Source organism: Equus przewalskii, chromosome 12 (genome assembly GCF_037783145.1).
Source record: "Equus przewalskii isolate Varuska chromosome 12, EquPr2, whole genome shotgun sequence".
Classification (NCBI taxonomy): domain Eukaryota; kingdom Metazoa; phylum Chordata; class Mammalia; order Perissodactyla; family Equidae; genus Equus; species Equus przewalskii.
The window spans coordinates 28,351,846-28,379,622 of record NC_091842.1 but is presented as its reverse complement, the minus strand read 5'-3'; the positions used below and the strand labels follow the sequence as shown (position 1 = coordinate 28,379,622).

Sequence of the window (27,777 nt, the reverse complement as noted above, 5' to 3'; positions counted from 1 at the left end):
AAAGGATCACCAGGCGAAATATTTCCCAAGGTAGAAAATGGCTGATAAATTTCGTGGATCAGTGATGTGCAACTTTTAAATAGTAATCTGAAGATGCTTCCTAGTCTATGTAAAAGTCTGGTATACAGTCCCCCCAGAACATAAGCTCCAGTTGAGAGGTTGGCATAGGCATGGTGGGGGGACAGTTGCCCAGCATGGAAGCTAAGCAAGTTACTGCAAGAAGAAACGGCAGCAGTCACAGCAGAAAGAATTCCCCAAAGAGAGAACCTAGAAGTGACAGAAAGGGGCAGGCAACTGTTCACAGGTGATCAAGCAATCTTGTACGTTGTAAGGGTGGCCTCAGAAAGCCTAAGGGACATTTGGGCTACAATTTAAGAGTAATATTGTGCTTAAAGCTTAAAATGTGTTCAGATGAACAAAACTGAAAAATTTTTTTTACAATGTTTTCCAAATAGCTGTCAATTTTTTAAGGGAATAAGTTCCAAAGTATATAAAACAATAAAACTTTTCAGCATTACATTTTGTAGAAATAAAAAACATTCCAATGTGTTAGAAGGACTGTTAGTATATAATAAATTCAGTTTAAGAATGCAAATAAATCACTTTTCTAACTTAGGAGCTAAGAAAACAGCTAACGATATGCAAAGAGAAGGAAATACACTGGTTCCACGTGCTGAGCTGAAACCACCAGTTCCACTACTGGGAAGCAGCTTCACTGTAAATGATACAAGGTAACGGCTGTTTGTGACAAAACAGATCCCAGGAGAATGTAGCCCCCAAATATTTCTCCAAGTGTTACAACTAGTTTAAAGCTACAATTTCTACTGTGCTTAGAGTGTTACATAGATCATCATTTTTAACCCTCATCAACCTTTGAGAGAGGTGCAGTCCCCACTCTACAGCTAAGGAAATCAGACCTTAGGGAAATTAGACTCAAGTTCATATACCTGAACCTAAATCCATCTCACCCTCAAGCCTGTGCTGTAATAGTGTCCCTAAATAATCAGGAGAAAAACTGGCTTCTAAAAATAACTCCCAAATGATGACAGATAGCACATCATCAGAGAAGCAGAAGTCACTTTAGAAATAATCTTAGTTACATGTTAAACAATACACAAGGGATGTCCACATAACGAATAAATCCAATCATGAGAAAGTATATTCACAAGTAATACTTCATGACACAGACAAAACGAACCATACAACACCGATGGAAACTAATTCAAAGGACATAAACTGTAAGCACAAAATGATCTCATACATAAAAGAGAAACAAGGAATAACTGGAAAGAAAGCCGGGTTTGCTCTGGGCTGGCACAATTAAGCAAGTTTAAAATTTTTTCTTCTTTAAATTGTTTTATATTAATTCCCCCTGTTTTTCAAATTCCTACATTGAGGAAAACACATTACAAAGAGAAAAGACTTACTTGGAACATGGCAATATGCAGCTGAACGCGCTGCAGGCTTGTCTTACAAGAGGAAATGCTGGTTTCCAACCTGCGCACCAAGTCGTGCTTCTTCCAGGCAGTGTCGTAAGAACTCGCTAACACAGTCGCCCTGTTCATGACCAACTGAGAGAACTTCCCGACCTGGATGTTGTGCTCCACCGCTTTCTTACACAGATCATCGACAGAAACTTTGCTCTCAGCACCAAAATCCTTCGCCTCTACCTGAGCGATGATGTCTACACCTAGAGCACTGATGAAGCTGCAGAGCGTGAGTCCCAGAGCTTGGTTCGGGAGTCCAATCAAGAGCTGCCTCACGAAGTCGGCTGTGAAGGCCTTTATAGGTTTGGCCATCTGGTCTTCACTAAAACAAGAGTTTCTAAAAAGGGTTTTCACATTGACAATCTGTACAGGCCCGTTTACGGTATTCTGATCTTCAAGCGAACTTGATCCTAAAAATGGAAAATTTTCTTCAAGTATTTCACGCAAAACTAAAATAAGGTAATAATAGGGCTTATTTAAAAACTTAAGATTTTATGAACATATAATTAAATTAAGCCTACTCCATTCCGCCCCCTTCCAAAGTACTACACAACTAACCTAGCATGTTTAAGTATGAAATATTACCTGACAAAGTTTTAGAAAAGGTACCACAGAGCCTGAAGAACTCCTTAATTGTCTGTAGTCTTTTGAGAAAGAAAATCTCTTCTAGCACCTGCCGGTGATTATCATCATCAAAAAAATTGACTTGGGTACTCCTGGCTTCCCTTATAATGTCAATCTTTCGCCAAGCTATGGGAATTTCCATCTTGTTTAACTAGGTAAATGAAAGGAAAGAGAGCTCATTTCTCCACTCTTGTACACTGAAGAAATACTTTACTACACCTGCATCATTCATAAAACCAAGTCAATATTTACCTTTTCAACTAATAAGCCAAAAGCAGTTTCAACTTGAGCAAACATGCCATCAAATGCTACCAAAAGCATCTGGCCAGCTGACATTTTTGGTGTTTCATCAACTGAACCATTTCTTGGTTGAATTAATTCACCATATTGAGCATGAAGTATTCTAGAGGAAAACAAAAGGGAATTAAAACCCTGAAGCATTCAGTTATTATTGAAGAGTAATAAATTTGAGGGGAACGTGGAAGGTCAACAAGCCTCAGAGCTAGCACACAAAGTTTAGGAAAAAGGTCTTTTTTGCATTAAGGAAGGAGTATTACGATAAAACAGCATTTAATGTCAAGCACAATGTGAAGCCAATGATTCCAAGTCAGTATGAGGAATTGTTCATGGGATTAAATTTTATGCAAACTTGAATTATGACAATTTTAAAAAGAACTACATAAAATATAAGTCTCACTTTACATAGAGGATATGAATATAAACCCTCTATTAAAAAGTCAAAAATCACACAATTCTAAAGCTAGTGGACCTAGCAAAAAGTGTCAAGTATGTTCACACTACTGTTACATGGTAGGGCCAACTATAGACAGTAAAATGAAATGCCTGCCACCTTCAGCATGCTCAGTTTTGAATAAGGCATAGTTTGAGCGTAGGTCTTCAGAAATTCACCCCTCACATTATCATTAATTTAAGATCTATGTATCCAGGCACTATTCTAAACATTTTATATAAAAAAAGCAAAAATACAATTCCCAGTACCTATGACTACTATCAGTAAAAGTAACAACTAGATTTTCAACTTTATCATACACACATACAGGAATAGCCATAAAACTATTAATAGCTATTAAGAGAATTTTAAAAGCTAGGCTACCAGACAAATTTCTAATGGAAAAGTGAGGTGTATATTCCATCAGCTAACTAAACTGACTCAGATACTTCCATGGACGTCTAAGGACTGGCTGAAAAAATACCACACTCCACTTGGTGCACGTGCACACATATGTGTAATACCTACAGTATCAAAAGGATATGTATATGCATGTGGTAAAACTGCATGAAACTACACACACGTACACACACACAAACGAGCACATGCATGACTGGTTAATTCAGTCAGCTCTGGTGTTGCTACTGTACGACAAGTATGCAAGGCGCTAACCCCGGAGGAGGGATGAAGTGTGCACAAGACCTCCCTGCACACTTCATTTTTCACAACTTCCTGTGAATCTGTAATTATTTCAGAATAAAAGTTGTTTTAAAAAAATACGTATATAAGCATTTATAAGTAATTACATCTGCTCCAAAAATTAAAAGTAAACTTGCAGGAAAATAAGAGTTCAGAATCCCTTTATCTGGCTCCCTTCTCTCTCTGATAGGAACACAGAGCACCACCAGCGTTCACTTGCCTGGCAACATCAATGTAGTGAGCATGAGTTTCCTCCTCGAGCCCCATAGCTGCATTTCTTAAATAGGCTTGAAGAGATTCAACCAGAGTCTGCAGGGAAACACCGTCAGTTGTCTGCTCAATAAGACTGTCCAGTTCATGAAGCATATTCTCTAATGTGCACTCTCCTTTCATCAAACATCTCAGTGCTTCCGGAAATATGATCTGCCGGAAATTTGAGTTTAATTCCTATAAATACGTGAGAAAAATATTTTAATGTTTTCTGAGTTTAGTTAAGTGATACGTTTAGAAAATAAAGAACATAAATTAAGAACAAACTTACGCAACTGTAACCAAGGTATGGCTGTAAACCTCACACTGACCTTTAAGTAACTGCTTAAGCAACATTCAAAAGAGGAAGTCAAAGAGCTTTTCTGAACTAGAGTTAAGTAGTACCATGCCCAAGGTCTAAATTAAACTGGTAAGATTTAAGCTAATCTACAAGTGTTCACCTGAAGTGAGGTGTATACTCCGTTAGCTAAGTGAACTGCCTCAGACGCTTCCATGGGGTTCGGAATGTCCAAGTCCTGTGGCACCAGGTGGCACTGCTTCAGTAACTGAACCAGGCAAGTGACATTTCCACTCATACTACAGAGCTCCTCCAAGAACCAGGCTCCATCCCGAGAAGTCAGATCAACCAGCTGCTCTCCAGCACTCGAAGCTGCACCTTCCATCATCAGGTTACGCCTAAACGCGATAAATATCTGTACAGTGAAACTGGCTTAGCTAAATTTACACAAATGAGGATACCCCAAAATCTGAAAGGAAATAAAGCAGCTGTAACACTGTAGCACTGAGACTAGTGCAAATAAAAGAATACCTTAAGCAGGGATTAAACAGAGCACAAATGAAATCTCAGTAAGCATCAGTGTTTTCAAGACAAGGAAAGGGTTTCACTGTGTGTGAGGTTAGCTAGCTCACCTTGTGAGGGTACAGAGCGCAGAAATAATAACACTTGCTAGACTCAAAGATCCTTCTTCTCCATTCTCATGAAGAAAAACTTTAATGCAACGTTCAATTTCTTTCAACTGATCTTCACAAACAGGCACGGTGACAGCTTCCTGTTTCAAGCGCTCCACTTGTCTAATAAGTCGGCTGTTTATGTCTGCTGCGTACCGCTGCAGGGTCATTTCGGTGGCGGTGATGAACTGACACACTGTGGGGGGTGGCTGGGGAGCATACTGCATTTCATATCTATAAAAACAGAAGAGGTGCTTATTTTTAACATAACCACTCCCTGCTTGTAAAGAAAGTTTACGCTCTACAAAGTACTATGAAAGAGTATGGAATATTGCATTTGATCAAACCTCAAACTTGGAGGAGTAGGAATCATTATTTCTATTTTACAGATAGGAAAGTCTCAAGAGCTAAAATACTGTGCTAAGAAGACTTCTTAGTGAGTGACAGAATCTGTGCTGGAGGTTAGCTCTCTTTACCCTGATCCCACTATTCTTATGCTCAGAAACTTTTTAATAAATTAGGAAAAACTCACTCTCTTTTAAGGGAAAACATGAGCGCAAATCCTCTTAAAACCAAGACAAAAGTGATTCATGATTTCTCAAAAAATTAAAAATAGAAATACCATGTGACCCAGCTATCCCACTACTGGGTATTTATCCAAAGAACATGAAATCAACAACTGAAAGAGTTTTATGCACCCCTATGTTCATCACAGCATTATTCACAATAGCCAAGACATGGAAGGAACCCAAGTTACCATCAACTGATGAATGGATAAAGAAAATGTGGAAAATAACACACACACACACACACACACACACACACACACACACACACACACACACACACACACTGGAATACTACTCAGCCATTAAAAAAAAAGGACAAAATTGTCCCATTTGCAACAACATAGATGGACCTTGAAGGTATGTTAAGTGAAATAAGCCAAACGGAGAAAGACAAACGCGGCACGATTTCACTCACCAGTAGAAGATAAACACATGGACAAAGACAACAGTTTAGTGGTTACCAGAGGGGAAGGGGGGTGGGGGTGGGCATAAGGGGGAAAGGGGCATATTTATATGGTGATTGACAAATAATAATGCAAAACTAAAATTTCACAACGTTATAAACTATTTTGACCTCAATCAAAAAAAAAAGTGACTCCACTCAAATTTCATATCAACCATTTCTTTCAAGGAAAATTTAAAAATTGAACACAACTTTGCTTCCAAGCCCAATGGGAAATAGAGAAAGTTAAGTGCCGTAAACTTACTTCCTATAGAGTTCCTGGCAGCACTCTACTGTGGTGTTGCAGATGAGCTCCTTCATCCAGGTCTTCCATTGTTCGATTCGATGCTTCTGAAATATGGCCTTCGGGTACTGCAGAGCTACGGTTGCATAGTGATGCAGCTGTTCCAGACAGCCTCGGAGCACTGAGCGCCTCTGCTGCAGAAGAGCACCAACCTCCCCCTCCAGCTGCTCACACTGGCTAATCAAGTGGGCCTGGCCAGCATTCTGCAGAAAGGCTGTTGCTGGCACATAGCTTGGAGGACCTTTTGGTAAAAGATAAGTATTAATCATGGTGAAACCATTTCAGATCTGCAGTCATTGCAAGGAAGCACAAACAAGAATCCTACACATAAACACACAACTACAACACTCACATGCTCACATGTGTATCTAAAATAAGTCAACCCATACCGAGATCCATTTGTGTGCTGATCTCCTGAAGCAAGCTTGCGAGCTGTGTTGCTTCTAATTTATTGAATGCCGCCTGATAATGTGTTATCCACTGTTCAAACTCATTCAGCTTCACCTGGATTGCTTCCTGAACAGCCCGTTGCTGAGTCTGTAGTTGGGTGTGTTCAGAATACCTAATGGGGGGAAAATTTTTAAATCATTTACTGTTTTTTCTTCTATGTACTTTCCGGACTCTGATTTTGCTCATACTGGAGCTGCTTGTTAAGTTCCTTTTCAATCTTGAGGGCACTACTCAAACATCCCTTACTTCTCTGGTTTATCCTGACGCCACAGTTACCTCAACTATACTCACAACATTTTAAACAAAACTCTACCACAGCTGCCAGGTTTTGAGTTATTCAAAGGTGAAAGACTGATGCTTGATGGATCTTTGCAGTCTCAGAGCCCCAGGCAGTGTTTGGCACATGCACATTCAAGTACCCTTTTCTGAGCACCTGCTCTGTGCAAGATTCACTGACTTCATCACTCTATTTAATGATTAAAAAACTCAGCAAAGTACGTGAAATAACTGTCGTTCTACAAAAGAATAAGGATTCAGATACAAACTACAGAGAGAAAAACAAAACTCATGTTTTCTGAATCCCAGTTCAGTGTTCTAACCACTATACCCATCTATCTCTCATTATTGCTCAAACATTTAAATCTAACAAAGCAGAAATTTAAGTGAATCCTTGTTTATTAACACTTTGAAACTGCAGTGCTTGGGAGAGCTTTAATCATTTATCTGACCTGCTCCAATAATTCTAAATCAAGTTGACAATGTCTAAACAAATATGAAAATTCTCCTTAATGGCATATATTTAGGAAAAAAGTGGTCACCACTGTTTTAAACCTGTGTTGCAGAGTGTGAGAAGGATGATCCACTCCTTCAGCTCCTTCTAGAAACTCTATTTCTTCCAGCAGTTTGCCTTGCAGTTTTTCCACATCTGTCAGTTGCTCTTGCAAGCTCAGGTATTCATCTAAGCTGCTGTCCAGCTTGGGAAGCACAACCAGCATCTCATCCCTATTCTTAAACCAGTTCACCTGTAAAAAGACACTATGTTTAGGAAGATTCTTACAGGGCCAACTGTGAGATATGATATCTGTCAGAAGGATCATGTGAGAAGGACATCTTACACATATTATTCTATTTAAGTCTCAACCAAACCATGAGGGGGTGATGGCATCACCCATGTTTTACAAAGATAACTAATGCATTCAATTTTCACTCAATTCCACAAGACCATGCAGTCACCACCATGCTACACAAAACAAGATTAGCAGCACTAGGGCTACGAGGATATTAAAATCAACACTGAGGGAGGCTAGCCAATTAAATGACACTTAAAATGGTCATTGATAAACACAAATCAACCTATTAAAATGGCACAATTTTTTTTAAATCATAACTGACCTCCTATGAATCATATACATGGCTATGTATGTCTTTGTATGGAAGCATTTCCTAATAAAAGACGACATCAAATTGCCCTATTGCACTGCTGTTTCAATATTATACATTACAGTCTAGCAAAAAAAATCTAGAAAAACAGTTTCACTCAACTTTTTTATGGACATGTAACTCTATTAACAGAAAGATGAGGATGACTTATGATCATTGGCTTCACCTTAATTTCAGCTACTCTGGAAGAAAAGAGGCTGCGGGTGATCTCTCGCTCCATCTCTCTCTTGCTCTGCTTGCTCTCCGCCTGCTGGCCACCTCCACCGTAGACGGCACCAGCAAACCCAGCCTCGCCCCCAGCTGTCCAGTCCACCAGCGGGTCGTACACAAAGGCCTCCAGCAACGTCAGCAGAGTCTCTCTGCCACGCCGCATAATATGTAGAACCTGTTTCCAGAAGAGTTTTAGTTTAAGTTTTGCCACGCATTCTCTCATTAAAATGTATTTTTCATCCCAGGATTTGTTCCTGTAACAGGCACACTAGGAGGTGTAAAAGAACACAGCATACCTGCTCACATGAAAGCCTGAAAACACCTTCCACTCCAGTCACACCAAGTGCCGTTTCAATGTTCTGTGTCATTCGAAAAGGTACTTTCTCAGGAACTCTAAGGCTTTTACCTTGAAAACACAAATCATTATATTTTTTGTCCTTCCACTAAAAAAGATCTGACCCTCATATAAGAAGTCCACTTCGATTTTACCTTTTTCAAAGCAAACATTGTAATCAATGTGAACAACCTCTCCCGTCGTCATATCTATGAGAACATTATCCAGATGTCTATCTCCAAGGCCAATGATGTATCCGACCATAGACATGACTGCAGTAGATCTGGCATAGGACTAAAGAAGAGAGGGTGGGGGGAGACAAGTTAAACACCGTTAGCAAATTTCCTTCCAACACGGACTTGATCCTCTAAAATTTACAGACTTTCAGAATCCCACTCCCTTATTTCTAAATAAATAGCTGGCATTCCTCAGGGCTGCTTCATATCTTCACAGGGGCTCTGCACTAAGCAGCTGCATACAACACCATGGTCCTCCATTGGTCCTAGTCATTATCAGGATGCTGGATTCAAAAAACAAAACAACTATTCTTCAGTCTCCCTAGTTTTTCCCTTCCTAAAGTTTTTATCCTCCTTTTCACTTTATCCATAATGCCCCCTATTCTGCCCTCACACAGTCATGGCCATGCCTTATAAAAGCAAGTGTAACATAAGCTTCAAATATAGGCCTCAAACTCCCAAGTGTGGAGGGAGACGGGGGGAATGTGAGGAGGGTGCACAAGACAGACAAGACAGGAAGCAGGCAAAGAAACAATACTATGGACTACAGTCCAAAGCAGAAACCGTACCTGCGTGACTCTCCACCACTCATCAGGTGTGGTGCAAGATGACCAAAGCTCTTTAGCGAGGAGATTTGGGGGTGTGGCCTCCATTAACTCCTCTAGCACGGCCTTCATGACATGAAGAGGCCAGTCTCGTCGGGACACATCCAGACTAAGCCCAACTGCTTTCAAAGCTGGGCCAATTTTACTATAATACAGTTCACTAGGACGGGGTACAATTCCAGGATTCTGAGGAGTTTGGTAGGAATCTTGGGCCTTTAAAAAACATTTTAAAGGAAAGGTCAACTTTACTTAAATAAAGAGTTCTTTGAATGTAAAGGAATATTTTAAAAAACTGATTTTTTACTGGCATTCTCCACCTATCGAGCCATGCACCAAATAGCCGATTCTTCTGGACTATTCATCTTTCTTATGATTTACCTACCTTTCTCTTAATTAGGTATTACTAGTTTATTGAAAACTTGGCCTACCGTTATATTTTCCTGATGTTCCATTCAAACTCAATATCCAAGTCACGTTCTTCTTTGTAAAATATCATTCTGTCTAAGATTTATCATTGCTTTATGCACATACTTCACTCTTCACTGATACAACCGAATCATCAGTAGAAAATTAACAGTAGATCTTTAGACAGCCCTTCTCTACTTCTCATCTCTAGTTTACCCTTCAATACTTGTTCTGCAGTCTCCTAGTCCTACTTTTAAAACTCGACTCCTTTCAAACTCTTGCTCCTTCCCATACTTCCTATATTCCTAATTAGAATAATCTTCTTTGGCTAGATGGAGAATCCTGACGTGGAGACTGTATAACATTTATCTTTATATCCACAGCACTTGGTACTGTTCCCAGCATATACTAAGCACTCAGATACTTAGCTAAAATGAATTCTAAGTTAAATTCCTGCTGTAAATCAAAGTACAAATTTCACGGATACAAAATAGGATGCCACAGCGGTTAACTCTAAATATAACATTTATTTATATACTTAATTTAAAAGAACCTGGGTTTCAAAGCTGTCTCTTATTTACACAAATGTAATTTAAAAGACCCTTAGTGGGCTGGCCCTGTGGCCGAGTGGTTAAGTTCGCGTTCCATTTCGGCAGCCCAGGGTTTCACCAGTTCAGATCCTGGGCGCAGACATGGCACCGCTCGTCAGGTCATGGTGAGGCAGCGTCCCACATAGCACGACCAGAAGCACTCACAACTAGAATATACAACTATGTACTGGGGGGCTTTGGGGAGAAGAAGAAGAGAGAAGGAAAAAAAAAAAAAGAAGAAGATTGGCAACAGATGTTAGCTCAGGTGCCAATCTTTAAAAAAATAAAAATAAAAATAAAAATAAATAAATAAAAGGCCCCTAGTAAGCCCAATAAAAAACATTAAGAGGTGAAGTATCAAGTTACTTAGTGATTAACAACCACACTACCACCCTACTCATCTCCCTCCCTGTACTTGTGCAGAATAAGATTAGCTGAGTGTCATCATTTCTGCCTCATAAAACATTTTTTATAAAATATGCCTCAAAAACACTTTCCTAGACACCTCAAGCCTATTTCTTCTTTAACACTTATAAACTTACAAACATGCTCAAGACAATAAGCTCATAAATGTTTCACATAGAACAGAATACTTTTATATATGTGTTTACGCAAATTCACATAAAAGTACAGGTATATTTAAATTTTAACCAACCTTCTGTGCTTGTAAGGCAGCTTCTCGTTGTTGCCATCGTTTGTAAAGACCAAATAAGGGGGTGGCTCCATCCACCCACTGGATTAGTCCTGATCGTGTACCTAGTGGTGTTACAGAATAGTGCCGAGCGTGGAAACGAGGTGTTTCCTGGCGATTGATTGTAGCAAACATGGTGTTCACAATAGACAGGAACTGCATTATCCTCTCATCCAGATGCAAATCCTCCAACCCTGCAGAACCAGAGTTAAAGTAGCCAGAGTCGGTAACTAATGGAGTGACCGCGATGGGATGGGGCTGGGAATGTACCGATTTTCCGTATCCTTCTCAATTAGCAACAGCAGTCAAGAACTGATAGCCAAAAAGGCACAGTGACAGCATTAGAGAACATTCTGTTCAGTTGCAAGATGCGCGATACTAGCTTTACTAGCTGTACCTCAGTTGTTCTGCTCATACAAGTTCACAAGCAAAGGGTGGCGGGGTGGAAATCTCACTACACAGTCTCCAGTCACTTGCATTCAAAATCGCATAAGATACAGGATACTCCCAGCTTTTATGACACATAGAAATTCACCCAAAACAATCCTGTACTACCACACACACAAAGCAGTAACAATCAAACTAATGCTCTTCTTTTAACTCTCACCTTTGAAAAGATAAGGGTAGCTCTTCCCATCTGATCCTAGAAAGAGAAGCTTCTTTGGCTTGGTTTTCGTAGGTAAGATTGTGATGGTTCCTCCCACACTGTGGATTGTGACAGTGTCTCTGGCTGAGACTTCTCCAGGAAGAGCAATTTCAGTGTTAGTCATGGCAGCCAGCCATGGGCTGATTTCTTCAAGACGCAAGATGTAACTTGCACGTTTCTGTGCTCTCTGTTGCAAACTCAGCATTATCTATATTTACAAGATGGGAAAAACAAGTTTACATTATCATTACAACATTTATTTTCTTCCACATTCAATGTGATATAAAAGTAATATTAAAATCCCAATACAAATACCTCATATTCTAGTTCCTACACTGAATTTGATGTTATATATATCCAGGCCATCCTGGGAGGGGAAACACTGTTGTGTTGATATGCTCTAGGTAATTTCTACTTCGTTCAGATCCCTCCCTCTTCCTGTCCAAACAAGCAATGAAATCACACAGGTGGAAGGAAATCACTGCTGTAATCACAAAAGTCGGGGCTTATAGACTGATTCTCCACTGTTAAGCTATGTCTGATCAATGCCAAAACAAATCACTTCATTCCCTTCAACAGAGCAAAAGATACAGCCAGCTGTTGACTGCCAGGCAGACATACCCTTGGGAAGCCACTTGAAAACCTGGCAACAATTCATCACTCTGACCACTTGAAGTATGCAGAAAAACACACAATCCCTTCTAAATAACTCACAGGGAGAGGATCACATGTATAGCTGTGTCCTTGCCTGTAGCTAACTCAGTAATCTGCACCTGAATTAATGAACTCCGGGCTCTGCACTCGTGTGAAAAACTTTTTAATCAATCCTTAGCAAGCTTTGTTCAGAAAAGGAAAAAGGTAACTGGAAACACCCCAAGTATCCACTGACAGGACAACGGATAAACTGTGGTGTTTTCCCATAATAGATCGATGTGCAGCTATACACAAAACATGGATGAATCATGAAAAAAAGCCTGAGGCTGATCCATCAATAACGGAAGTAGTAAACACAGACATGCACACACAACATGATCCTATTTACATGAAGTTAAAAAACAAGCAGAAACGAAACAATAGATCATTTAGAAAGCTATCAGTAAACAAAAACTATTTTTCAAAAAGTAGGTAATGATTAACTCAAAATTCAGAACAGTGCTTGTGGACTTTTCAAAAATTTTACTTCTTCAGCTAATTTTTTTTTTTTTTTAGCTGCACTACAGATAAAGAGGAAGGGAGACACACGTATTCATTTTAATTTTTTTTTTTTAAGATTGGCACCTGAGCTAACAACTGTTGCCAATCTTCTTCTTTTTTTCTTCTAGTTGTCAGTGCCTCTGGTTGCGCTAATTTTTTAAATTATTCTTTAAAATATACACTATCATCACAAAAATTTCTCTATGGCTTATTCATACACACACACAACACGCCACGCGCCCCCCCCCCCCCCAAACACGGGTTTTAAAAAGTACTCCTATCTCCTCTTCTGTGCTTCTTAGTCGATTTACTGAGAAAGAGACAAAGAAGCCAGAAACTACTGCTGGAACGCAAGGGGAAAGGTCCCAGCTAGGCGCCACATCACAAACCCCGCCCCTCCACATTAGTGTTCTTGTCTTGTGCTTCCAGCTGCTTCCACTGAATTTTGCTGTTTGCATTTATAGTTAAAGTTGGGTGTACTTTTTCTCTCTGCACTGTATCTTTTAATAGTTTTCTCATTACTAAAGTTAAGTAAGGTAATCAGTTAGGAGCAATAAAGGTAAAGGATAGAGAAAAAAGGGATAAGGAAAAGCAAGAAAAAGCTATAGGTAATAAATATGCGCAACCAACTAATGGTGCCATTGCTATAAAAATACAAACCAAAGAAAACATAGCACTAAGGAGACCAGAACATAAAAGATAAGTATTCTCAAATATTTAAATACACTGAACATCCCCAAACAGTCTATGCAGAATTGAAGGCAAAATAATTACTTATAAAACTGATGATGTTATATGTGACTATACTGTCTGATAGATAATTTGAACACCCCCCCCCAAGAAAAACTATATAGGCACAACATTAAATTTCCTAATCTTTTACAAGAAGAACACAGCAGGCAATCAGTATTTAGCTCAAGGCCAGAGCCTCTTCCTTGGCTAATTTCTTACAATACATTCCGCCTAGTGTGAACCCTCTAGAGACGAAAATTTGCCACCCTAGGCCCACTCGTCCCCAGATGCTCAAAATGAAGAAAAACACTTTTCTCTAGGTTCCTTATGAGCAACTGGTCATAGGCCACCTTCCATAGGCTTACAAAGTCTTCTCTAATGTTCCAAGTAAGGCAAGTCCCCTTATTTAATCCCATGGGGAATTTCCCATTTTAGAAGCATTTTTGAGATTTTCTGTACCTCTTTAAACGGAATCCAGCTGCTTCCAGGCTTTGCGGGGTTTGATGGTGTCTTCAGTTTTTCTAGGGCATTCTCAATTGCATCACCATAGTTATCCTGAAACCACTTTTCATGTGGCGTTTCGGCAGGGGCCGCTGTGATGCTCCGTACATGCTCCAAGGCAAACACAATGGGCTTCATCAAAGCCGTGTGCTTCTCCCGCATGATTGCAATTTTCTCTTCTCTGACCAGGAAGACAAAGAATTTTATACAAACTAGGAACAATTTAAACATATCAAATGTAAGTAAACAGTATCAAAAAAGAAGTCAAAACATAGTAATAAATAGCGTTACAAATTATACTTTATAATAGCTTTACAAAATTTTCTAATAGCTTTATTTGTAAAGCTAATTGTAAAACTAGTTTTGTAAGAAAGAAGTAGTTTCTCCTTTCAACAAACAGGGATGGGAAAACTAGATATTCCCTTGCAAAAGAATGAAGCTGGACTCTTACCTTACACTAGATGCAAAAAATAACTCAAAATGGATCAAAAGACCATAACTTAGGAGCTAAGACTTTAAAACTCTTAGAAGAAAACAAGGGGAAAGGATTCTTGAGACTGGATTTGGCAATGATTTCTTGGATATGGCACAAAGCACAGGGAACAGAAGAAAAAAAGATAAATTTTTTTATAAGCAAAATTAAACATTTATGTGTATTAAAAGACACTATCAAGAGTGAAAAGACTGCACAAAATAAGAAAAAAAATATTTTGCAAATCATATCTGATAAGGGATTAATATCCAGAATACACAGAGCTCCTAAAACTCAACAACAAAAAACAAACAAGCCAATTCAAAAATGGGCAAAGGATCTGAATAGACATTTCTCCAAAGGAGATATACAAATGATCAACACTGATCAACAGTCACATGAAAAGATGCTCAACATTCTTAGTAATTAGGGAAATGCAAATCAAAACTACAATGAGATATCATTGCACACCCATTAGGATGGCTACTATCAAAAGAACCAGAAAACAACAAATGTTGGTGAGGATGTGGAGAAACTGGAACCCTTGTGCACTTTTGGTGGGAATGTAAAACGGTGTGGCCACTGTGGAAAAGAGTCCTGCAGTTCCTCTACACGTTAGACAGAGAACTACCACATGACCCAGCACATCCACTGGATCACACACAATACCTGAAAGTAGGGACTCAGGGACTCGTACACCAATGTTCACAGAAGCACCGGTTATAAGAGCCAAAAGGCAGGAGCAACCCAAGTGTCCAGCGACAGATGAGGACATAAATAAAGTGTGGTACATCCCTACAATTGATGTTATTCAGCCATAAAAAGTGAAAGAAAGTCTGCTACATGCTGTAATATGGATGAACCATCAAAACATCATGCCTAGTGAAGTAAACCAGACACAAAAGGACAAATACTGTATGATTCCACTTATGTGAGGTACTTAGAGAGGAGAATGGCGGTAACCAGGGGCTGAGGTTGGCGGAAAGGGGAAGTATTGTTTAACGGGCAGAGAGCTTTTGTTTGGGATGATAAGTAAGTTCCGGAAAGTGACAATGATGATGGTGGCACAACACTGTGAATGAACTTAATATAACTGAATCAGACACTTAAAATTGGTTAAAATGACAAATTTTGTTATGTATATTCTACATTAAAAAAAAGAGGCAGCTTCACTGTCTGAGTAAAAGTGTATGGAAACATACTTGCGTAAGGTGTTGTTGTTCTGGACTCTCTTCACCTCGTCTTCCAGCTGCTGAATCCGTCTCAGGACGTACATGTGCTGCTGTAACAGAACTCCCAGCCAGAGCTCATCCCAGAGAACAGTGACCCTGCGCAGCTCAGCCACAAGCATCTGAACCTGCACACACGGCACATCCAAATGCACTCATCTACAAGACTACACACAGCACAGCTCTGCACACGCCGGAAACTGCTACTAAATGTGTGCATCTTTTGTTCAGTATCTAGAGAACCCTGCTTAGTGATTCTGCCCATCAATACAGATCTATAACACCAATTTTCATTATTCTAAAAGCTTTGTTTGGCAAATATTATTTCCATAACAGTTTTTATGGGTTTTGTTTATAGGTTGGGATTGTTGGGGTGTTTTAGGGGGCTTATAATAAAAATTGTTTACAAACGTATGAGCTGGGCTTTTTGTACCTGTAACACCATAGTTGGGTTTGCAGAGGACAGCTTATCCACAATTTTGCTGTAGCAATCCTGCATCATGGCTTGGTCTTCATTTAAGCCACTTTTAGGTTCATCCTTATTGCTATCTTGAGAAGCAGGGGGACTTCCTCCCTCACATTCAGAAACTAGCAATTCTTCTCCTTGAATATTGCCAAGTAAAGTTGGAATTGCAGAGGAAAACTTATTTCCTATAATGAAATGGGAGAATAAGGTATACTTTGGATGTTTCTTCCGTGTGCATATGTTGAGTTAGGGAAAACATCGATATCTCTTTGACTCCAGAGCATTCATTTAACTAACTGGCCTTCTGTGTATTAAATTGACCAAAGATCATAGATATTCTGTCTTTTTAACAGCTGAGCTTTTATATTAATATGATAAGCTAACAGAAGACAAATGGGGGAAAAGATACTAATTGAGTCTCAAGAAATAAAGTGCTCTCCCAGCCACAGTCCAGAACTTGGTTTCCATCTTTATCCGCCAGTCACTCGGCTCAGTGAACCTGAGAGAGCAACTCCGTTTCTCCAAGCCTTGCTGAGTCACTGTGAGACTGAAGATAATGTGTACAGCAGACGTCCTAGTGCCAGACACATAGTAATTACTCTCAGTCAATGGTCATTGTTCTTACTGAAAAGACTACAGACTCTATCAACTCTGGAACATAAAGCTCAAAAAAACTTACCTAACAAATATCATTTGCAAAATAATTTATACTTAAAGTAGCAGTACTTGAACATTCCATACCTGAAGCTTGCGATTCACTACTAAGTGATATGGTCCCCACTATTGCAGGATACAGTATGAGATGTGGGGAATCTTGAGCCACACGGCAGAGAAGGTTACAAATACTTTGGCGCACGTACACTTCAGGGTGGTTTAAGCGTGAGAAAAGCTGTGGAATAATTCCTTCAGGATAAGAAGAAAGAAAAATACTTTAAAGTTATTAAAAACTGTCAACATCGTGGATGCAAAAGGATAAAACCTGGTATGTGTCAGCATCAGTTCTAAGGGCCTCAAATTTCTCCCTGTGATAACAAAGAACCATACACAATAGTTCCTCATCTGTCAGGGTTAGGGAACAGAGCTATAATCAAAGTCCAGAGCAACCCAAACGTGTTCTAGAGAAATGTATTTTCTGCGAATACCTATAAAAGGCAGAGACAATTTTTACAAAGAGTATAAGAAATTTTTTGAAACTTATTTTTACCACTCTCTCCAAAATTTATTTTGTATATATAAGGCTTCTGCTTCTCAGCCTTCCGCTTCTCTGAAAGGTGAGAGGGAAGTGATTAACAGCAGTCCAGGGTGACCCAAGAACTAATGTAGCAATTCTGTAACACACTCAAGTAATAAACATAAAGCAGTCTGCTTTTTCACTGTCTTGTCTTTACCCAGAAATAATTTTTCCTGAAACACTTTATTTAGACCATCACCTCTCCAGGGAGCAGTGGGTGTTGTCTCCAAGCCGTGTTCCAGATACTGCCGAAGCTCGCCGGCATGCTTCACGAGCAGCCTGAGCAGTCGCAATGTGGCCATCACAATCACGTCATCAGTGCTCTGCTCCGCTCTGTGACTCAAATGCAGCCTTGGGTCATCTTCATCCAAAGGAATCTAAGAGCCAAAGACAAACAGAAAAAATAAGAAAACAAGTCAGAATACCGTTTTCGTCTACTAGGAAAGACATTTCAAGTAAGCTTTCCTAAAACACGACACTGTGCTACCTACCTGACCAGCATTGAGTTTAAGGAAAGTAAAATATGCACTGCAAGACAGCTTGTACAGGCTGAAGATTCTGTCTACAACCTTCCTCCACACTTTAATAACTCCTTCTGTTGCACTTTCGTCAAGTTCTGAAAGCCATGGGCAGCTTGATATTAACTGACGCCAGATAACATCGACCATGTCATCTTCCTCATTATCTTCACTTTCTGTTATCTGAAGCGTTATGTCTTCATCCTGAAGAAAAATTGTGCATAAAAGGCTATTATTTTCTCTTAACATAAACTGAAAAGGGAGAAATGTACATGATTTTCCTGTCATATAAAACACTTTTCTCATTTATGAAAGACCAAATTACTTCATACGTAGCGTTATACATGCTAAATCAATGCCAATATGCTTCTCTTTATGATATCTTTACTAACGTAGCTAATGAAGAAGAATAGAAGCACTTAACGCAGATGAAGGACTTTCATTTTTGGACTTTAAATGCTTCTAAGTCACAATATAATAATCTGCCTGGAGAAAATTAAACATAATCTGTTCAAAAGTCTGAGGCTGAACATACACAGTACAGTCCTGTACATGACACAACACCAGCTTGGGCAGACACTGAAATGCGCTGAAGTCCAGAGCAAGAACTGAATCAACACAGCTTAGCTCAGCAAAGAGAACTCAAACCTTTAAGTCCGCAACAAATACTTAACAGTTACAACATTCCAGAATTTGAGAGGGAAGGGAGTAAATCCTATAGATCATCTAACCCATTGGTTTTCAACGCTGGCTATATGATTAGAATCACCATGTGAGCTTAAACACACACAGACAGACACACAAACACAGACAGACAGACAGACGCATGCGCGCACGCGTAAACACACACACACACACACACACTCCACCCAGAATATCTAGGGTGGAACTCAGGGAGTGGCATATTTTAAAAGCTCCCAAGCTAGTGTTAAGAACCTAATTTCTGATCAAAAGAACAATTAAAAGAGAAATCTACTTTAAATAAAATGAACTTCACCTTTTTTAAGAGGGCTATAAGGAAATGACAATTTCTCAAGAAATTACATTCTTCTTAGAAAGATATTCTAATTCACTTCCATCTTAAAAATCAGAGTTTTTATTTGAAACAATATTTAATCAAGTACATGTGAACAGCTTCCTCAAAATCAATGAATGAGGACAGTGATCTTGACATTATTTCCCCCAAACGCTGCACCACGTTTTCCTTGCCTGAATTCCTGCTGGCCGACACACAGCCTGACCAAGAATACCATAGACTCTCTCTTTTTCTTCTTCAGTCACAGTGTCTGGAAGCAGATTTTGAACTTCAGATTTTTCTCTGGGCAGGAGACGAACACCTTCTCCCTGACTGTAAAAATAAACAAGTCATCAGCATTTTAGCTACCTTTACCATACCAGCAGACATTTTAAATCACTATTTTGCAATGCGTTAAGTAAACACATTTCAACATACATACCTGGCATTGTCAACAACCTTTCTGCCCCACCTGTAAGCCCAACTAGCCAACGCTGCCCAAGATTTGGCTACTTCAGGTGCCTGTACTGAAGACAAATGATACAACTGTCCCAGAATAAAGTCAGGTTCTCCAACTCCAATATGCACTGCATGGCAGAGAAAAAATAATGAAAGAAGTCAGCAATGTCACATTCATCAATTTCTAACAGCACTCTCATTAACATTTCAGGATTTTACTACTTGCAAACAATCATTAAGTTCCATAATATTACAGTACAGAACTTGATGAAGCACACGTTTGTCCTATGCTTTTCTAAAAGGCTACTAAGTTGAAATGAATTGCTCAACTTCTCAAGTCGGCTGAAAGTATCACCCTGTAAAACGCATCAATGTCCTTCACGACACTGTGTGGGAGAAGGTCTCGCATTCTGGATTTGAATGGCTATTTCCCTTATGATTAGATTCAGCTTAGATTTTCTGGCAAAATTAGTACATAGGTGATGAGTATACAACCCCATTCAATCAGAGATTCACAAGGTTAATATCTCTATTCCCAGCTTAACAGTGAAGAAACCGCCTGCTACCGTGCCAACTGCCAATAGGAAGATTTATACTGATCACAAGCCACATGCCCTATGAATATGAGGACCCTACAATACATACAATAGAGTTATTTTATAAGACCAATGTAAGTAATTAAAATCCTAGGCTTCACAACAACAAAATAAAGGTATATTCTCATGTTTTAGCAAAGAGGTTAATCATCTCCCAATCTGTGAAAACTGGACAAGGGTGCCTACCATAATAGGCACTCAAACACTGAATGAATTAACTACCCTATTTATCGGGTACCATTCTGTTACTAGCACCAGTGTTAGGAAGTGAAACTTGAATCTTTCTGTAGTTTCTGTGCTCCACTAGTCAAGGGGACCACAGGCTACTATTTTGTATCATTGTTGCTCCTTCTGGTGTGAGATGGAATTTTAGATATTGGGGCCAGGATCTGGAACAACATCTAAGACCATAACAGCACCACGAATTAGGAAGGTGGGAAGTATGTCCAGGAAGAAGAGTGGCATTGGACACTACAGAAATGTGTTTTAGGGGCCTGCCCGGTGGTGCAGCGGTTAAGTTTGCATGTTCCATTCTGGCGGCTCGGGGTTCACTGGTTTGGATTTCGGGTGTGGACCTATGCACTGCTTGTCAAGCCATGCTGTGGCAGGCATCCCACATATAAAGTAGAGGAAAATGGACACAGATGTTAGCTCAGGGCCAGTCTGTCTCAGCCAAAAAAAAAAAAAGAGGAGGATTGGCAAATGTTAGCTCTGGGCTAATCTTCCTCAAAAAAAAAAAAAAAAAGAAAGAAATAATGCTTTAGCCACTTCCAGGCAATATAATATGCTAAATTTCCATAGAGACACTTTTTGTGGCAAACTATAGCCAGCATAATATCGTAAACTTTAAAAGGGGGGAAAAAACCACTTCTAAAATTAATATTTTAAAGCTATCAAGAGAAAGAAACCCTACCTGTAGATTCACTCTCGATCCGAGGATACTCTTCTTCCATAGCGTTAACAGATGGCAGTTCTATTAAAGTGAGTATGTTTTTTGACAAAGTAGAAAGACTTGTGAAGTTCTGCTGTTGCTGAGCTCTGTAAACCTGTTTCAGCTGCCCTGAAATTTCTTTCCATTCTGCCTGGATCCATTTAGCCAGTGTCAAAATTGACTTGGCAACTGCATATTCAGCTTTGGCAGACTTGCAGAAAGATATGGCACAAGAACTCAACATTTCCATTGCGTGTGTTGACTGGCCTATAGAAAACCAAAATAGCAGCCCTTAGAAAAGCCTTAAAAGCAAATGATGGATATCTTTGGGGGGTAAAATAATGAATTTTTAAAAACATGTAAATTCAGTGCTAATCAATGCTGTCTAGAAACATCTCTTTAATTACTAAAATTACTTCTTTTAAAAGTACTAAATTATAGAGCTAAGTCAATTACACATAATTTATTATTCAGGACTCAAACGTTCTGCAACAGTTGAAAAAAAATCATCTTTTCTATTACTGCTTTACACCAACACAGTGAACATTCATACACGTGATTTTTATTATAGTCGTGTATTAACCATAATTCATTTCACTAACCTGCTGTATACAACAATTTGGTTTTTTCAATGTCAAGTTCAGGTCCCCATTTTTCGTCCACTTGACCTTGAGAGGAGAGCTTTTTAAAATGCTGGACTAAGTCCTGTGCAGTGGTGGTCTTTCCCAGCTGAACCTCACTACACTGTGCCAGCAGTCTTGTTGCAAGAGACACATTCCCGCGTTTTCTAGCAAATTTTGCTGCTGTTAGACCTAATTCCATGAGATGGCTTCTAATTGGAACTGTTTGTTCTGGAAAGAAGAAAACGTTTTATTAGTCTGATTGGTCCAGTCCCAGATTGCACGGAAACACAGCCAAAAAATTCTTCCCCAACTATTCCCTTCCCCACCCTCTCCCTAAATAAAGATAACTCATTTTTTCACCATCTTTAAATCCCCAGCAGCTAGCATAGTGCTTGGCATACAATGAACAATAAATGCTTGTTGAAATAAATGTATACAAAAGTAAAAATCAGTCACTATAAGAAATTAAGTTTTGAGTTTCTGCATCCTTTAAGGAAAGGGCCTAGGCCAAAGGGTGGGGAATGAGGGTAAGGCTGGACAGACCATCCTCCCTTCCCAAGGGAGTGCCCTCTGCCCTTCTGCCATGCCACTCTCCCCTGGTTTCCTCCTCCCTTCCTGAGTGAGTGCCCTCTGCCCTTCTGCCATGCCACTCTCCCCTGGTTTACTCCTACCTTTCTCGAGAATCCTTCTCAGTCTCCTTCTCATCCACTACCCATCCATTAAAACTGGTGTTCCTCAGGGTTGGTCCTAGGCTCTCTACTCTTCTCACTCTGCACTCTCTCCCTGGACAATATGATCTGCTCCTGTGGCTTCAATTACCATACAAATGCTGATGACTCTTGAATCTTTATCTCCAGCCCAGACCTGACACCTGAGTCTCACCTGCCTACCAGCCACCTACACTCAGGTATTTCAAGGGCACTTTAACCTCCGTCAAGTGGAATCATTGTCCACCACCCTCCAAACCTTTTACTTCCTTCTCCTGTTTTCCCTTTCTCAAGGAAAGGCACACGATCAAGCTGCCTACCTGAGCAGGTACCTGGCAGTCATCTTAGACTTTCAACCCTCATATCATATCTGCTTTTTCCTGTCCCTACTGCCGCTACTTTGGTTACCTTTACCAGGGACTTCACCCTAATTGGTCCCTTTGTCCCCAGTTGTCCTCTTCTAATCCATTTTCCAATCTGCAAGTGAAGTAATCTTACACGAAGGTAAATCTGAACAATTAACTTCCCTTTGATGGCTTACCACTGCGCTTCTGACAAAGCCCCAACTCCTGGATTTGCCTGGCAAGACAGTGCTACCTTGCATTCCATTCCAATCTCAATCTCGCCCAGCTTCATCTCTTCCCACTCTCCCTCAGGCGAAATGAGTCATCTAAGAATTTTTCATTCTTTCCACTGGCCTTCTAACTAAATCATTCTGCCTTCTTTCTCATCTCTACCTCCCTCAGGTGTCAACTTAAACGTTACTTCTTTCCCAAGTCCTTTTCTGATTTCTAGGATTAAGTCAGTACCCACGTTGCATGTTGTTTTAGCTCCATGCATGTACACTTCCACTCAACACACCACAGTGCTGTCCCTTGTTTGACGTCGGTCTCTCTGCTAGACTCTAGGACCCTTGTGATCTTAGGAATGCAGAAAACAGGTTTGTCTTGTTCACCACTACATCCCAACTTCAAGCACAGTGTCCGGCACAAAGCACACACTTGATAAACACTTGCCAAATCAAGAAAGAAAAGTGAGGAGGAGTGGAGTTCTGTCTCCCAGTATTCCTGCTGGCTTACTGACTTGTGCTTCACAACTTTAAAACCTGTGCACTATGGGAAGCATGAGAAGGGAGATGATGACATTTGCAGCCCTTTTCTATGCCATGCTCTGTGTCAGTGCTTTTATATGCCTTGTCTCACCTCCAATAATCCTTAGAGGAGTCTCATGAGTGGGGCAATCCCCATAACTGACAAGGAAAGTGACTCAGAAGTCTAACGACTTGCCCTAAGGTCCCTCAACGTGCAAACGTTGGGCTAAGGTTCCAAGCCCAGGTCAGTTTGGCATTAAGAGTCCAGGTGAAGTCAGTTGCCAGTAATCACTCTGCAGTGCAAGGCCACATCCCCGCATTAGCTGACTTCAAATTTAATATCCTCTGAGTAATATTTAATTTACTCAGTAACCCCAGCTGCCACATTTTCGACTAAAATTCTACAGAATTCCAGCAACTTTTCAATTTTAGAGCAAAATAATATATCCTAACATCCCTTTAACATGACAGATAGTTCTTTCTTAAAAATGGAACTTAAACATAATTATTTATACAAATACTAATTCTCTTAACTATTCATTTGAAGCATTTAAAAAAATTTAACATTCACAGTACATTACATCTGATTAAAAAAACTTGTATCTCGAACACATAAATAACTCTTACGACTTCATTAAAAACGGGTAAAAGATTTGAATAGACACTTTACAAAATAAGATACACAATGGCCACTACGCAAATGAAAAGATGCTCAACATCATTAATCATCAGCAAAAGGCAATAAAACCACAATGAGATACTACACACTCACTCCAGTGCCGGAAGGAACGTAAACGTACGACCACTTTATAAGAAACTGCCAGCCTGTTTTGCAAGTGAAACCATGTGACCCAACAGTTCCACTCCTGGGCATTTACTCCACAGAAACACAAACATATGTCCATACAAAGACTCGTACGTGAATTTCACAGCAGCTTTACAAATAAAAAATTCAAATATCAGTCAAAGGGTCAACAGATAAACAAACTGTGGTACATCCACACAATCATTTCTACTCAAAAATAGGAAGGGTCGCACTACTGATATATGCAACATGGGTGAACCTAAAAATAACCTGCTGAGCAAGAAAAGCCAGACACAGACACACATAGCATCGTATCTTTCCATTTACACAAAACTGCAGTAAAGACAAGTCTATTCTACAACGATAGAAAGCAAATCAGTGGTTGCCCAGAATGGGGCAGATGGGACAGATGACTGGGAAGAGGCATAAGAAAACCTTTCAGGGGCCAGCCTGGTGGTGCAGTGGTTAAGTTTGCACGTTCCGCTTCAGCAGCCCGGGGTTCGCCGGTTCAGATCCCGGGTGCGGACATGGCACCGCTTGGCAAGCCATGCTGCGGTAGGCATCCCACATAGAAAGTAGAGGAAGATGGGCACAGACGTTAGCTCAGGGCCAGTCTTCCTCAGCAAAAAGAGGAGGATTGGCAGCAGTTAGCTCAGGGCTAATCTTCCTCAAAAGAAAAAGAAAAGAAAACCTTTCGGGGCAAGATAAATGTTCTCTATCTTGATTATATTGGTCACACAGGTGAAGACATGTCAAAACTCATCAAACTGAACGCTTACAATGTGTAAATTATCTCTCAACAAAACTATTTTAAAAAACCAACCTAGTTACCTTTTATTTTCTCCAACAAGTGACTCTGGTACATGGTATATCTTAATGCCTGCATCCATGGCCTCACATCATGCTGCTTACATGAACGCAAAGCTTCGCTGAAGAGTGGAATGAGACAGTCCTACCAGAGAAAAACCAAAACTATGTAACGTAAACAGGCTTCTATGTGTTTGTAGACTGAATTCAGATACATCCCCATAGGTCAGCTACTTCAGCTCGATTCCAGGTTTATCCACTAAACTCTCCCCTTCTCGTTATATCTTCTAATCCACAAGAGGAAAAGGCACTCTAAGAGAAAATTTTTGTTTTGCCAAAAAAAAAAAGAAATCTTTCAGAATACTAAGTCTAATTTATGGATATACTTACCAACATAGTAGGCAAGTTTTTATAGAAAATAACCACAGCATATTTACTATAAAGCAGAAGCTAAATTACAGAAAAACAAAACTTCTGCTTTATAAACAGATTCTCAAAGATCATAATTCCCTTGGGAAGGGCCTATCTTTGGTTACACTTTATCCTATTTGGGAGGTGGAGAGGGTATCTTGTTTTAGTCAAATCTAAAATTTATATCATCTTTCCAGGGAAAATATATTTATATACACCAACCCCTATCCTCACCCCCCCAAAATTTTTAAATTAGCCATTCTTGACATTATGTACCTTAGATTCTTCCATCTGCCTCACATATTTCTCAAGTGAAAATCTGCCTGAAAATGGCATTTTAGATTTCTGGATTTACTAGCTTGTCCAACAAATGCTACAAATGCTATTTTAAAAACTCACAAACAATCTTTGTTCTACATTAATGTCTAGTGATGTTCAGAAGACTATCCTGGTAAAAATACACACATACTCACCTCTGTTGAAAGTCTGTTAGAAACTGTGTTCTCCAAAGCAGAAGAGCAATACAGCTGTAAGGTACTTAGAACGGGCAGAGACTGTGAGACTGTTAAAGTGGAAAGTCTCAGCGGTCCAACAGCTATGCGGGAGGTTTGCTTCAAGTACTTTACCACGTTTCTGAAACAAAATATTTACTGTTAATTAACAAATGAGGTTTTCAACTTGTAACCACTGAGTATCCCACTGAGTAGCAGTTTGTTAAGGTGCTGCCATGCTGGCTTCCAAAGCAGAGGAAGGCAGAGGCGCAGCCTGCTCTTCAGCAAATGACATAAGCAAGTCAAGGCATCAGCTCTGGGGAGAGTTCACATTTTATTTAGTTTCAGTCTCAGTATATACTGCAAGTGGCATTCACACATCATACGACTCCTACAGCTAAAATGAAGCTATCATGACTGGGGCTGCAGTGATGTGACAACTGCCTCAGCCCAGCAGAGCACGCATATCGACCCCACGGCACACCTAAGGCACCCTGACCTCCCCAGCACTGAGCTTACTCGGTTATAGACTGCCACTTCTGCTCCTGTTCCACATGGTCCAGAGCAGTTGCCAAGCAAACAGAACTTCTCAACAGCTGCACTTCAATGGACTTCTGAAGTTCCCTTGGATCGGGACTTAACATGTTAGGAAGCAGTTTTTTCATATCTACAGAAGTTAAATTTAAAAATTAAATAAATCCATTAAGTTAATTTGATTTTAATGCACAAGAGTGATACGATATTTTGCCAGCATTAAAAAATAATCACCAATAAAGACCTCCTTTCATATTTATATTCAACCAGCAGAAGACTATGTTTAAGCATTTCTGATAATATAAAATTTATACTGCACATAAAATTATATCTCAGACCCCAAAAATCAGTTGATTACAAAGGCTCAAAGATCACTAAGTCATCTACTATTTAAAAGGTCAAATCTAGACCTACTTGGGCAAATCTTACCGAATTTCGAATATCAATGCTAACATACAGAACACTCAAATACTAACTTTAGTGAAATATTTTACAAAACGTTCCAGTTGTGATAAAGAACTTAATTAATGAAAAACATCAAGTCAAGCAAGACCAATACCTAGTGTAAACATTACTAGTACTTTTTCAAACAGAATGGCTAATAAATCTCAAAGTATTACTGTAGCCTCTTTTTAGTTTGCTTAATTTTAATTAAACTGTTTTCTATCTGCCAAATCAAATGTAAACAGAACAGTCCTAAATCTGTTGCTTCACATGGGACTCTGCCCCAAAATAAACGTACAACTTCCAGATTTTCCAGTAAATTATACTAAGCCAAACATTTTGAACAACTTGTCCATAAAAATATTTAATTTCAAAATTATCATCTCAAATACCTATTTTTTCTTTTGATCCTCCAGCAAGTAGATTGATATTTTCTCCTGGTAACAATTCTAACTGCTCAGTACATTCAACAAATTCTCCAGACTCAAAACTGCTCAATGATCTGTAATTAAAACATTAGTTAGCTTGTATTACACCCTATCCAGTTTACAGAACCATTCAAATAAACAGAACAAATTCTAGAAAAAGACAGCATGGTTACACAGTATCTTTTTGATGCAGTTCCTTCCCTGTGGGCCCCCTTTGTATTTTTATTTTTAAGTTCTGACTACCATCTTAATTAGCACTGAAATGGGAGTGGCAAACCGGAAAGGCCCAGCGATAGACTTTCAGTTTAGCAGACTCATCCCCTCCATGTGTCCTTCCTCTTTTTGCAGCCTGTTGTCCCTGGGCCTGTCCAACAAACTGACAGTAGACTTCTGCAGGGCAACATCAACATCTA

General features: G+C 39.6%; 1 protein-coding gene across 2 annotated transcripts in view; it reads right to left on the bottom strand.

The window, feature by feature from the left end:
• Positions 1-27,777, bottom strand: part of SMG1 (SMG1 nonsense mediated mRNA decay associated PI3K related kinase) — a 92,936-nt gene that overhangs the window by 13,113 nt on the left and 52,046 nt on the right. For both annotated transcript variants that reach the window (XM_070566653.1, XM_070566654.1), the window contains 29 exons: positions 27,329-27,438; positions 26,478-26,625; positions 25,941-26,100; positions 25,081-25,201; positions 21,627-21,875; positions 21,007-21,291; positions 19,481-19,625; positions 19,233-19,371; positions 17,997-18,227; positions 17,705-17,882; positions 17,016-17,177; positions 16,242-16,459; positions 15,782-15,936; positions 14,066-14,288; positions 11,642-11,888; positions 10,999-11,228; positions 9,313-9,561; positions 8,663-8,801; positions 8,470-8,579; positions 8,130-8,348; positions 7,355-7,545; positions 6,463-6,635; positions 6,035-6,314; positions 4,720-4,992; positions 4,251-4,485; positions 3,761-3,987; positions 2,364-2,514; positions 2,073-2,262; positions 1,428-1,897 (listed from right to left, as the gene is read on the bottom strand). In XM_070566653.1, the coding sequence (XP_070422754.1) occupies positions 1,428-1,897; positions 2,073-2,262; positions 2,364-2,514; positions 3,761-3,987; positions 4,251-4,485; positions 4,720-4,992; positions 6,035-6,314; positions 6,463-6,635; positions 7,355-7,545; positions 8,130-8,348; positions 8,470-8,579; positions 8,663-8,801; positions 9,313-9,561; positions 10,999-11,228; positions 11,642-11,888; positions 14,066-14,288; positions 15,782-15,936; positions 16,242-16,459; positions 17,016-17,177; positions 17,705-17,882; positions 17,997-18,227; positions 19,233-19,371; positions 19,481-19,625; positions 21,007-21,291; positions 21,627-21,875; positions 25,081-25,201; positions 25,941-26,100; positions 26,478-26,625; positions 27,329-27,438 (5,908 nt within the window). The remainder of the gene's footprint in view (positions 1-1,427; positions 1,898-2,072; positions 2,263-2,363; positions 2,515-3,760; positions 3,988-4,250; positions 4,486-4,719; positions 4,993-6,034; positions 6,315-6,462; positions 6,636-7,354; positions 7,546-8,129; positions 8,349-8,469; positions 8,580-8,662; positions 8,802-9,312; positions 9,562-10,998; positions 11,229-11,641; positions 11,889-14,065; positions 14,289-15,781; positions 15,937-16,241; positions 16,460-17,015; positions 17,178-17,704; positions 17,883-17,996; positions 18,228-19,232; positions 19,372-19,480; positions 19,626-21,006; positions 21,292-21,626; positions 21,876-25,080; positions 25,202-25,940; positions 26,101-26,477; positions 26,626-27,328; positions 27,439-27,777) is intronic.